This window comes from Lepidothrix coronata, unplaced genomic scaffold, assembly GCF_001604755.1.
Source record: "Lepidothrix coronata isolate B3197 unplaced genomic scaffold, Lepidothrix_coronata-1.0 Scaffold125, whole genome shotgun sequence".
Classification (NCBI taxonomy): Eukaryota; Metazoa; Chordata; class Aves; order Passeriformes; family Pipridae; genus Lepidothrix; species Lepidothrix coronata.
This window is the reverse complement of record NW_016690305.1, coordinates 962333-975200: the sequence shown is the minus strand read 5'-3', so window position 1 is coordinate 975200 and position 12868 is coordinate 962333. Positions and strand designations below refer to the sequence as shown.

The following is a 12868-nucleotide window of genomic DNA, read 5'->3' as shown; positions in this document are numbered from 1 at the left end:
AGGTGCGTGGTTCAGTGTGTGATATATCCATGAGCATGTGCTGGTGCATCCATGACCTATATTTGGATATACGGGCTATAAAAAGCCTTGGAACAAACAACCTCCTGCAGGACCCGGATCCCCTGTCCCTGCTGTTGCTGCCGGCTTCAGGAGAGAGGAGCAAGCCCACTCCAGCTTTTATTTCTCCTCTTGGTGTTCTCCAGCAAGATGGCTAAAGGCAGCATCTCCCTCCGCTCCCTGAATGAGACGCTGAACAGGTCTGAGCAGCACTGGAAGGGACCGGGAGGGCTGGGGCAGGAGACCAGGCAACCCGTGAGCATGGCAACCTGTGCTTCCCTGGAAACATCCCTGGGGAACGGGGTGGACACACACATCGTGGGTATATGGGGAGGGGGCGGTTCATGAGCAGTCTGACTTCTTCACTCACTGGGGAGGGAGGAGGGACGGAGCCACCAGCTCCATGGTGGTGGTCAGTTCCGTGGCTGCCATCCTGGCTGTTTGCTGCAGGATTTGGGCAGTGGCTCCACCAGCCAAGGCCTGCAGCTGGATGAGGTGTTGCCAGCTGATTTATAACCCACAGGAAGTTCAGGTTTGCTGTTGTTAATGGGAGATTTGGGATGAATTACCAAATTTCGGAAAATGCCTCAGAGTCTGGAGGATTCAAAGATCGGGAGTAAATGGTTATCATTAGCAAAAAAAAAAACAAACAAGAATGACCTTTCTTGTAAGTTTAAAGAAAGCAAATCAGTGTTGCTGCGGGATCAGGACATAGGTGACGCTGATTCACCCTCCATTGCCAAAGCCTGCCCTCGGCAGAGGAACGTGACCAACAGGTCCACTGGCTTCCTGTAAAACAATCCAGCCCCAGCTGCCCCTGCTGGCACCGCTCTGTGTGCTCGGCTCAGCTGCGGGGGGACAGAGGCTCAGATCAGATATAGACCATGAGCACGGATCTTCAGGAGAAAAGAGTCAAAAACGGGTCTGGAATTGTCAGCAGTTAGAGACAGGCAGGATACTGTTCCCTCCCAGTGGATTTTCACCTCTGGGCTTTCATATTACTGTGAGGGTGGTGAGGCCCTGGCACAGGTTGCCCAGAGCAGCTGTGGCTGGCCCATCCCTGGAAGTGTCCAAGGCCAGGCTGGACAGGGCTTGGAGCAACCTGGGCTAGTGGAAGGTGTCCCTGCCCATGTCAGGGGGTGGAAGGGAATGATCTTTAATGTCCCTTCCAACCCGAACCATTCTGTGATTCTATGATGTGTTGCCTTTACAGTATCAAGACATTTTTAAGCCAACTCAGCTGTCACACATACAGTGTGATTTACCTGCAGTAAAAACGATCACTATCGAGAGTATCACAGCCAATGGGATGCAGTACTTCTGTTTAGGAAATGAACCATTAGGTGTTGACAGACTGACAGCTGACAGACTTGGAAAGAAACTGCTCCTCTCCTCGAGATACTAACAGGGTCCCCTCCCTCAGCTTTTATGACTCCAAACAGTGGTGACCACAAAAATAGATACTAGAGACCTGACCCAAGGGAGAAACACTGGAACTACTCCTGAAAGAAAAAAGTGAAAATTACATCTGTGGTAAACTTCTTGAAGAAGTGTCTGAGTGAGTGAACAGGGAGAGCTTGGAGGCTGCACTGGCCTGGAAAATAAAACCCACGTGACAGCTCTAAAATGTCATTTTCTGTAAATGCCTGAATAGCAGAACTAAGGTTACCCATACAACCACACTTTCAGAGAAGTGGGAATGCTGGTGCTTTTACTGCATAGCTTCCAAGTATGTTCTGTGTGCTAATAAGAGAGAGAGGGGAATTTTAAATAGCTTTCTGGTAAAGAATGGGGATGTGGTTTGTGTGTACACTAGCCAGAGTCAGAGGTCACTGACTCAGTGGTAACTTCACTCACACTAAAGGAAAAGTGTTCAGAGGTCATGATTGAAATGAAAGCAGGAGGTTTAATCTGTCCTTCCTTGTTTTGTTCTAAACTTGGATCAAGAGGCAGCAGCACTGAGTGTATCAGAATTCACTAAAAGCTGTAGGAGACGTGTAACTGATGTTTTTAGACCCCAAATTAGCAAAGGCTGAAATGTTTGTTACAGGTGCTTAAAGATACATAAGATTAATTTACAGCCGGGCAATATACCCCCCAAAAAAAGTGCTGGAGAGACAAAAATGGTCAACTGCTAAAGCATTGGACTAAAAGGCTACTGAGAAACAAACTACTGCACTGACAGTAGCACGAGTGATGAGATCTTCGATAACTTTATTTGTAGAGGAGAAGGGCCGAGAATGGGCCACGAGGAAGCTTATTTACCATGATAAAAAGCTGCAAAACAGGGAGCAATTCACCGGCGAGTATCTCCCCCAGGACACTGATTTTCTGACACCCCCTCCTCTAAAACTCATTCACACCTCAGTTTATCCACTTGCTCCTCTGTGCTGAGGGACTCGATCCCCTTATGACACATCAACCCTTCCACTTCTTCTCAACTCTGCATTTGTACATCGCACAAACCCAATTTTCCGATTAAAGTTCGGGTTTAGTCCCCAGATTCTTGCTGAGGCAAGAGGAGTCCTGCCGCAGGAAGATGAACTTCCTCGGGGATGCAAAGGAAGTCTCGTAGCCTCAGGAAACAACAGAAAATCCTTAGACGAGGATGTGCTCAAGTGGCCAGACAATGAATTAAGGTCTGGGGTACTTAGTAAAATGTGCCACGGTTGATGTCTTTTTATTTTTTCGTCGCTCAGGTCAACTGCAGACAGAACCCAAAGTAGGCCTTGGAGAAGGAGGTGGCAGGAGAAGAGGCAGGCAGGGAGAGGGGGGAGCTACTGTTAGGGAAAAAATGGCATTCTTGGTCCTTCTCTTACAACAACTGGCTTTAAAATACCTTGGAGGACTTGTGAAAGAATGGAAAACTATGGGTAAATTATCTAATCTGCTGTTCATACAGTATAAAATTAATTTGTTCGTTCGGAGGGTTTCGTTTGGGTTTTTTATTTTTTAACGTCACCACCTGAAAGCTGCTGTGTATTTTGGTACAAAAAAAGCCAAAGATACGCATAATAGTGCCACAACAAACAAGGCAAAAGACCTGAATACAGTGTTTAACACAAGTAGTTAACAATTCAGAGCTCCATTCCCTGAACATTAGAACAATACAATAATAGTAACAGAAGCAGTAGGGCAAGCTGGGGGTGGAAAAAGAGAAGCTAAAGGAAAAAACGCAGGGTCTTCTCTGTAAAAAAAATTAGCAATGGTGCAGTTTCTGTTTAGCTAATATAGTCTGAAGTTCTGCCAGTAAAACAGAAAGAAAAATCGCAAAAAATTCTCTAAGAAGTAGCTGATGCTCTACTAATAAACCACATATTGCTTACATAGTAGTGAGACAGTTGTTCAGTATTTAGGAAGGAACTTTGAAGGATTTATATCTTGATAGCTTTGAGATCCTCGGGACTCTCAAGAACATGCCTTGTGCCAATCAGATAACAGAGGAAAACGTGGAGAAAACTATCTTTCCAAAAACCACCTGGGGGGACAAAAGCCCAGCACAGCCTGTCTCTCCAGCAAAGAAATGGGCTCAAAGCATAAATACTTGCATTGCCTTGTAGTTTCTCCCTAAATACAGCAAATTCTCTTAAATTTGGCAGTTTTCTTCAGCAAAAAGTGGAGTGGAATAGCTCAAAACTCAAAACCTCTTCTTTGGTCTTACAATTTACGATTTTAAGTAAGGAAAAATACAACAGATACCAAGTAATGAAAAGCAGTTAATAAATAAAAGCTATGAAGCAGTTTTTATCACAGAGCTGTTCCGTGGAAGAACAGTCCTATAAAAGGGAGAACCAGAACAGGACGAGCTGATGGGAGAAGAAAAACACTGCGGGTGGGTTTTTTATTATTTGCATCATTCTTACTCCGAGGAGAAATGAGAAGGCATCCAATAAAAATGATTCAAAACATCACGATACTACAAATAAAAGCAAAAATCACCTCAAAACGTATTAGAGAAAAAAAAAACAAAACTGTGCCACTAATAATGCAAATGGTTGAGACGTGCAAATACATGTCCACACTGATTTTGCAGCTGTTTTTAGAGGTTGTAAGACCTCCACACCAGGAAAGGGCCAAAAAGACATGGGGCGTGAAGAAAAAAAAAAAAAAAAACACAACAAAACGTGATTTTTAGCGGCATTATGTTCTCACAGCTTGGGGTCTGGAGCCGTTCGCCGCGCAATGCCGCGGCAGAAAGCCCCAAATCCTCCTGAAATTCCCTTCCCCTCGTCTCGCACCCCCCAGGGTGGAAGGCAGGCTGCATGCCCTGGAGGATCGGTTCGCGGCTCTGGACCGCAGCCTGCAGGGGCTGCAGCTGCGCTTCGACCTGCAGGCGGAGGTGCTGGAGCGGGACCTGCGGCGGGACGCGCCCTGGGCTCCCGAGGGCAGGTGAGCGCGCCCAGGGCCGTCCCCAGCCCCTGAGGGCACGGCGCTTCTCCCGGCAGCGGGGAAGGATCGCCTCCCGATGTCCTGCCTCACCCCGCGCTCTGGCAGCGGGGAGCCGTTAACCCTCACTTGTATCGCCGCAGGGAATCCCAGCTCTCCACGCAGGGCCCGCGGGCTCTACCTCCCAGCAGGCTCGGCGGCGGAGGAGGGGAAGAAGGAGGAGGAGGAGGAGCCGGTTCCCTCAGCAGGACGGCGGGAAGGGCTCCGTGAGGGGCGGGGCGCGGCCGCCATTGCGGGGCCTGTGGCGGAGCCGCAGCGGTGGGTGCCGAGCGCTCGAGGGAGCCCTGAGGGGCCGGGGCTGAGCGGGGCCGGGGCGCGGGGGGGAGAGCCCCTATCTCTGAGCACCCGCGCCCCCGGGGGTTAATTTTCTAATCAATAAAAAACAGCGGTGGTAGTAAAACCCGCCTTTAAGCGTGTTTGTCGCCATGGCGAGTTCTGTGTGGGGGAATCGCAGCCTTTCTCTCAAGGACCTCCTGTGGCTGCCTGTTTAAGAGGCTCGTAGCTTATAAATCGGTGTTTTTATTCTTTCTGCTGCATGTGTCTTATTTTCTCTCCCACAGAGGCCAAGTGGAAAAATCCTGTGAGGAGCCAGATGATCCCCATTGTTTCAAGTCATACAAGAAGGTGCTGAAGTCTTAATTCTTCATTTATCATAGGAAAAAAGTATTTTTGCTTTTTGGTCTCAGCTTGTGCAAGCAAATGAACGAGAAAGAAGCTGCTCTGCCCTGATGATGTATTTCACCTTAAGAATGTGCTGGAAGCAAGTCTGTGCCAAAAGCAGCTTTTGAAGGACATGGATGTACTGAAAAATTGAGCAAATGGAAGGTTAAGGTAACTGGGATAACATATCCAGCATAGCTTGTCATAGCATAGCATAGACAGAGAGGGCTGAGAGAGAAGTGGAGTAATAGAAGTGGCTGGAAGAACTCTCACCTCCTTTCCCCCTCTCGCCTCACCACTGGTTTGCCATCCCCAAAGCACCTGTTACAGCTCACAGGACACTGCAGTAGGAAAGCCTGGTACAATTTTTCCATGAGTTTTGGAAAGACTTGAATCTTCATCTAGAATCTGTCTAGAATCCTGAGCAAAAGCAACCACTTAGACAGGCTTCTCAATCCACTAACGTTTTCTTAAAGTTGTTGTAAAACATTATCTGTTTTATTTTACTTCCCATAAGGAACCTAAACGTTTGACTTTGCTTTCAGGCCCTGATGTTGTCTTAGTCTTGTTCGTCTACCCCGAGTCAGTATGTCAACGAAATCCAAGGCCCCACTTTCCTTGTCTGACTGCCTCTGCCAAATTTGCATGGAGATCTTCGTGGAGCCCGTCACGCTGCCGTGCAGCCATACCCTCTGTAATTCCTGCTTCCAGCTGACAGTGGAAAAGGCCAGTCTTTCTTGCCCTTTTTGTCGGCGTCGAGTCTCTTCTTGGGCACGGTACAATGCCCGAAGAAATACCCTTGTTAACTGGGACCTCTGGGAGAAGATTCAGAAGAACTACCCGGAGGAGTGCGAGAGGAGGATTAACGGACAGGACCTGGACGAGGAAAGTAAGTGAAACGTCACTTGTCCTGGGATGTCTTTGCTTTGCCACAGTAGTTACTGCGGGTGGACTTTGGATGTTGGGAAATGAAGAGCTGTGGGCAGGCAGGTGTGTTACTGCTGGGCAAGGCAGAGGCAGAGCTCTCCTGCGAAAGGGGCAGGGAAGAGTTGGGCAGTGCCTCTTTCGTTTGTAGTACAGAGAGTAAAAATGATATTGTCAGGTCATGGCAGTGGGTATTTGTTCATGCCTTTGGCACAGAGTGCTAGTGTGTAGCTGCCTGGCCTTGCAAAAGCACCAGTTCTTATTGCTCATTTTCAGCTGTAGTATCTTGCAAGCAGTGTTTGGGTGTGCGGGTGTGTTTCTTTATCACTGTCAAGTAAGTGAAGTGGTCAGAAGTTTTTTAAGTCTATTAGTTTGGTTAGAGATTCCAGGGGTTTGGTCAATGCAAGAGTGTCTGAGCCTGAAATTGTAGTGCCAGAGAGAAGGAAGTGAAATCTGACTGACTTTTTGAAGAAGCATTTTGGGGTTTATTACGTTGCAAGCTCCCTTGGGGGAGGCTTGTTGGTAGGTTGGCTCTATGGCACCTTGTTCCACGTGCAGTGTTATGAGGTGTTTTTAATCACAACGAGTGAAAAACACATGCTATGGTCAGTGTACCAACACAGGATGAATCATAGAGTGGTTTGGGTTGGGAGGAACCTTAAAGCTCATCTCATTCCACCCCCTGCCATGAGCAGGGACACCTTCCGCTATCCCAGGTTGCTCCAAGGCCCGTCCAACCTGGCCTTGAACACTTCCAGGGATGGGGCAGCCACAGCTCCTCTGGGCAACCTATTCCATCATATTTACTTTATATACAGTGCTTGGAAATCACAGCCTGTTCCTGCCACTCTGTGACACTGTGCTTTTCTACTGTGTGAATTTTATTCCTTTGTAACACAAAGTGCTTTTATTTTTTTTTTTATCACAGCACTTGATTTCAGTCAAATCATTCCTGTGACAGGGTGTGGAAGTCATCTGTTGTTAAAATAGTTGCTGACTGTCGTGATCTTGCTTTTGTTCCTTACTTTGGTTTTTTCCTATCCATTAGTCTGTGTCCCCAAACCACAGCACCAGCTGAGCAAGCCTGGGGAGCTGAGGCAGGAATATGAAGCAGAGATTAGCAAGGTAAGTCTAAAACTACATTTAAAAGTAAAAATACTTTGGATCCAGTTACTTGAATTGCTCCCAGTTATATGAATTGTTCCCACAAACAGCTGTTATGGTATTTAGTGATAAAGATACTTTAAAGCACATAGCAACTGCAAGAACATACTGGTCACTCCTGAAGGATGGATTAAATTTATGGAAGAAGAGAGATTTCCTTGTGTTTGACACGAGGTGACATTTCTCAAGTTTTCTTGATCTGTACCTCCTACCTCACCTCTCAGTCAATGCACTTAAAAGTAGCAAATGTAAAAATTTGGAACTGTTTGGGCTTTGGTTTTATGCTTGCCTTACAGACCACAATTGGATGAATACAGCGTTTTCTTTCTTCTTATTCTGCTGCCTCCAGTCATTTGAAAATCAGAAGAAAATATTTTTAAGAAGTTTCAGTTTTGCCTATTTAAGGATCCCTCTTCCAATTCAGACACACTAGTATTAAGATTTATAGTTGGAAAATATGCAAGAATGCTCCTTTCCCTGACAGCCCCTTGCTGGTGGTTACAGGAGCGGGGGGAGTGTGTGAGTGAAGCAGAGGACTGGAGGTAATTTCCAAATTCCCTTACCCAGTAAAGAAAGATTTATTCAGTCTTGAAGTACTTTGCTGTCCTCGTGGAGTTGTTGGTAACTGATCTCTCAGTGGGTATCTGCCGTAAGGAAGGCAGATGCAAAATTCTTGGCCTGCTGCTTTGGGTTTTGTGCATTTCAGGAGAGCAGGACTCTTCTAGAAGAGCTGTGCTCTCACTGGGGTATGTGATGATACAATGACATAAGCAAGTTGAGCAAACGCTGTGGAATAGCTGCCATCCAGCCTTAGAAAGAATCTTAATCCCAGTTTCTCTGTAGGTCCATGTATTGGAGATCTTAGTTTTTGTGTGAAAAGGTGAGGAATGGAGTTTAACCTTGCAGGTGAGCAAGACTAATGGTGTAATCTGGCAGAAACCAAAAGGCTGTGGTCAAACCCAAGGCCCTGCACACGGTATCAGGGTGATTTACACCTTTGGAGACTCGTGCAGTTAAATGCTGGTTCTGGTTTTTGTGACCAGCGGCTGGTTCGCGTTTAAGGAGCGTCAGCTCAGAGGTTCTGGTGCAGAGTGTGGTCCTGCAGCTGTAACCAGGCGGGTTTTCAAACCCTTCTGTTGTAGGTGGAGGCCGAGAGGCGAGTGCACGAACAGGAGGAGAACAAGGCGAGCGAGGAATTCATCCAGAGGCTGCTGGCAGAGGAGGAGGAGGAGGAGAACAGGTTGGCAGAACAGAGGCGGAGGGAGATGGAGAAACAGCTGAAGCAAGATGAAGAGCTGGCCTGGCAGCTCAGTAACAGTCTGGTGAGTTAGGGTCGAGGGGGGACAGCAGAAAGCAGTGATACAGTGCTAGCAACTTCTCAGAGATAAAGCTAAAATTTGGAATAATTTGAATTTATTTTAGTTGTAGTTGGAAGCTGTTGTCAGCCCCCAGTACTTCAGAGCCTTGGTTGACCATTAGTTTTTGAAAAACCAGCGGGAGGGTCAAAAACCCCAAACATTTCTGCCTGTGTAATACACACTTGAAATCCAGCATCCAGCACATGTGCTGCATGTGTTCATTGTGAAACATTTTAAAACATTGGTTTTCTCCTGAAAACTTCCTTTTCTCCATGATTTTAGAAATCCTTCTTTGGAACAAAATAACGTCTGTAACCTGTACTGGAAAAAAAGAACACACAGCGAAAATTTACGTTATCTTTTGGTTGTTTTTTTTTTGTTTTATTAATTTGTTTTGGTTAGTTGGAGTTTTTCTACCCCGTGAGGAAAGCTGTGTACTTATTTGAGCAAATCCTCCTGTCCCTCAATACTAGATCCAGGAAAGTGTATGGAACGTGTAGCTTTTCTTATTCCATAGAACTATCTGTTACTTACAGTTCTAGAATTCTTTGGGCAAAAATAACTAATTGTGCAGCAAAACCAAAGTAGTTCTCTGGGGGTTTCTCTGGTCTGTGTTCTGTTTTATATAACACTGTTTTTACTTGCCATGGAAGAATGAGGATTCCGAGGGACACGTGCTCAGCAGCCCGTCACCAGCACACAGCCTCTCGCCTCAGACATCCCCAGCGCACTTGTGCAAGGCAAAGAACAAACCAAGCAACGCTGGAGACATTCAGAAGTAAGGGATTCAAGTGTTTCTTGAATTGAATTATTGATCTGTTTCTTCGTATAGTGTCCCTCTGCTCCATTTGCTTCCTTGGAATCCTGCAGGGCAACTTCCCTGGATAATTGGGGACAAATGTGTGAAGTGCTGAAGGTTACATCTCCTCATATAAGAAGAAGGGAAACACTTGCCCTTCTTGTTGTTTTGGTTTGTCAGAACGAACCTGAAGATCTTGATTAATGCAAAGGGCTGACAATTCAAGGAAAAAAATGTTTAAAAGGGTGTACTTTTATTTTTTCCTGTAAGGTACCTATCTCCGAAGCATCATGTTACGTCGGGACCAGCATCCTTCTGTAGTAGCACAGGAAGGAGCAGGAGCAGCCCTGGCTCAGTGGTAACTGGAATCATTTTGTTATGAATCTCAGTGTTGGTAATTATGGGATATTTTCCCTTTGCCTGTAGCATTCCATCCTCTATTCCCCTTGCCCATCAGCGCTGGGCAGGTTCTCTCACCCTTTTTAAGCTACCCTCAATATCCACAATTCCCAGTTCTGGAGCCTACTGGAGGGGGGGCACACCCTGATTTACATCTTTCCATGTCTGCCTGTCTGATTGTTCCTGGTAGGCCTCAAAAGAACGTGAGCAGGCCTGAATGGTTGGTTTGAGTCACTGATAAGAGGAAAACGCTGCAGTTGTGGTTTCTAGTCCTTTTAGCTGGGCTTCTGGAGTTGTTTTAAGTATTTTCATGATTATTAAACAGTTAGGTATTTTTTAAAAAAGAGAAGTATCCAAGTTGCTCTCCCAGAGCAGTTTGGGGCAGTGCAGCTATGAGAAGTGAGGTTGGCATTTATTCACACCCGTGGGCTTTTAATAAATTTACTTTCTTGGTGGTCTCTCCCTGTTCTTCAGGAGACCAAGAGCAATGAAGGCAGCTGTTCTGCATTGCAGGATGAGCAAGAAAAAATGCCGACCCTGTCTCCACAGCTGACCAGCGTAAATAAAGACTCTGATGCTAAGGATTTGTTTTTGGAATCATGCATGAACTATTTCAGTGCCTCAGCTTCAGGTGAAACCACTACTGTCAACCAGGAAAAAACACCAGGACCAAATTGTTTAGGAGATGGAGTTCCAGGTGCACTTCATGAAGCCACAGAAGGGGAAGGGTCTGGAACAGCTCTTTGTAGATCCAAAGGAAGAGATGATGAAATTGAGACAAACAGTGGCAGTTTAACATGTGTAGAAAGCATAAACATTGAAAACTCTCCTCAGACTTGTACCTCTGTTCAGTCAGGGATGAATTCCATGATGTCTGACAGGCAGAGTGCAGGATGTGGTCTGGGGAAGGTGGCTGCACACTCAGATGAAAAGGAACCAGAGGGGCTGCAGAACACTAAGGAGACTCCCAAAAGGAAGCTGCTGGAGGCCCCAGCTGATGCCGTGACTGACTCAGGGGTGCTTGACAAGAGGAGAAGAACCTATTCAGAAAGTGTGGAAGTCGAAGGGGTGCAGATTAATGATTTCAGCTTGCAAACACAAAGAGCCTTTGAGCAGGAGTTCTATGAAAGGCGTAGGCAGGAGGAGCAGGACAGGCTCCTGGCTCTGCAGCTACAAAAGGAGCTGGACAAGGAGGAAAGGACACTCAACCGGCAGAAGGGTTCTCCAGACGAGTATCTGCTTCGCACCAAACCACCTCAGTCTCTGAAAGACTCTGCTGCTAAAAGGGGAAGTTCCAAGGTGGCCAAAGACTCAAAGGGATCAAAAAAACAGGCTGAAACCAATCACTACAAGACTCGGAAAGGTTCCTGCAATGAAAACTGGCAGTCGCCTACCAAGGTCCGGGTGAAATCCCCCGGCATCAAGGAGGGAAAGGTTCTGAATTGTGTGGTCAATACCAGTGACAAAACCGATATTTGCTCACTGCCTAAGAACAAGCAAAAGACGATCCTGCAGATGTTTAAAAGCCCTGTTGCAGAGTAGATCAGCAGAGCCCACGGACACGTGGTAGACTGGGAATGGGAACCGTGGGGATGTTCTCCCGCGTTAGGCAAAGCTTCCTTAAGCAGTTCCGAGTTGTTGGTTTGGAGGGGAATCGCTTTGGGCAGCGGTGCTGTGGGTTCTGAGTTTTAGCAGTGTACGCCCCCAGACTTGAACATTTCTTAATCGCTCTTTTCCTGAGTGTTATTTTCCAGCACTTGCAGCACTTCTTGCAGGACTCACAGCGTTTCTCATTTGCTAGCGCTTGGGTTTACGTGGCTTGGAATGTGAATACCAGTAGTGTTCAAAAACAAGGATAATTTAAAATGAGAATCCAGAGTCTTTTACGGAAAGGATGCACATTCCGTGGAGGAAGCAAGCAAAGAACGAGTCTGTGTTCCCAGCTGGCTGCCAGCTGCAAGGCTCAACCCTCAGCACAACCACTGCTCTGTAAATTGAAGCATGTCACTGAAATTTTGGCTGTTTCTGGAATTGCAGCCCGTTTACACAAGTGGAACCAGACAGCCTCTCTTTCCCTCTCATATGCTAACCCCTCCCTTGGATAAAGAGGGAAGAAACAGGTCATTCTTCCGCTGCCAAAGCCAAGGATCTTTCATGGATGCCAAGGCTATGGGCTTGTATTCACCTCTATTCAGAGAGGTCCCTCCTGCAGATCCCATTTTCCTTATTGTTAGGAACAACATACTTTTGTTTTCTTACTGCTAATGTTCTGCAACTTTATTCCTCTATAACAGTGTTACCTGTATTTGGTGCCGTTTAATTTTCATACTCAAACTGGTTTGAGTCTGATTAAAACCACATAATATTAAAAAAACCAAACAGTCCAGAAGCCAGTTATGATGGAGAAAGTTAAACCAAAAGGGGAAAAGCAACTGAAAACTGGAGTTGTCAGTAATGATGTAACTGCAATTAAAGATTCACGTAACTGCCCTGCCTGGCTGTAACTGTTCCCCTCCATTATTAGAGGCACTACCAAATACTGTTCCCACTGGGTTTAAAACTAAAAGAACTTAAAATAAATTGTAATTTAGACCTGGGGGTGCTGAGGCATGTAGGAAGTTGAGGCTGGTGAAGAGTTGACCAGCTCCTACTCCACAGAGGAAGTTTTCCTGCCAGTTGTTTTATATGTTGTTTTATGAAGCCATATTTTGGCTTTTCTTTGCTTCTTTGGAGCTGCTTTTGCACTGTTCATGTTTAAAATGGAGCCAAGCACCATCTGTAAGTGCTGAAGGGTGTTAGTCACCAAAGTCAGCAATTGTTTGAGATTTGTCCATTTTTTTTAACCCTACTGATGACTTTAATTCTGTTTTGGGAAACTTGTAACAAAATACTTCAAATCAGTATCTTCTGATGGTTTAATTTTCAAGGAAGCCCAAATTTTATGGAAAGCATGACCGGCACACCAAGCCAAAAATCTGACTTGTTGGGTTTTTTGTTTCCCTCTGCCTGTATGTCTCTATCAATGGTGGGCTTCTCATAAATAAATGGTCTGTTCTGATTG

General features: G+C 46.0%; 1 protein-coding gene and 1 long non-coding RNA gene across 3 annotated transcripts; both read left to right on the top strand.

Moving 5' to 3' along the window:
- The first annotated feature begins 38 nt into the window (after positions 1-38).
- LOC108502913 lies at positions 39-1684 on the top strand. Its single transcript, XR_001876658.1, has 2 exons — positions 39-257; positions 1481-1684. It is a non-coding gene; the product is annotated as an uncharacterized LOC108502913 (long non-coding RNA).
- A 2838-nt stretch (positions 1685-4522) lies between these two features.
- RNF168 (ring finger protein 168) lies at positions 4523-12865 on the top strand. 2 transcript variants are annotated; one of them, XM_017826367.1, is made up of 8 exons: positions 4523-4761; positions 5064-5127; positions 5709-6052; positions 7136-7212; positions 8394-8573; positions 9263-9387; positions 9679-9766; positions 10282-12865. In XM_017826367.1, exons 3-8 carry the CDS (start codon positions 5752-5754, stop codon positions 11347-11349), a joined length of 1839 nt encoding a protein of 612 aa, XP_017681856.1. In that variant the 5' UTR covers positions 4523-4761; positions 5064-5127; positions 5709-5751; the 3' UTR covers positions 11350-12865. The 2 variants fall into 2 exon arrangements, with proteins under 2 accessions (XP_017681856.1, XP_017681855.1); XM_017826366.1 differs by having other exon boundaries at positions 4524-4761; positions 5064-5334.
- The last annotated feature ends 3 nt before the right edge of the window (positions 12866-12868 follow it).

Coding starts and splice junctions, on each gene's coding strand:
- RNF168 (XM_017826367.1), top strand. CDS start 5,752: ATGTCAACGAAATCCAAGGCCCCACTTTCCTTGTCTGACTGCCTCTGC. Junction 6,053..7,135: donor ACAGGACCTGGACGAGGAAA/GTAAGTGAAACG, acceptor CCTATCCATTAG/TCTGTGTCCCCAAACCACAG. Junction 7,213..8,393: donor ATGAAGCAGAGATTAGCAAG/GTAAGTCTAAAA, acceptor CTTCTGTTGTAG/GTGGAGGCCGAGAGGCGAGT.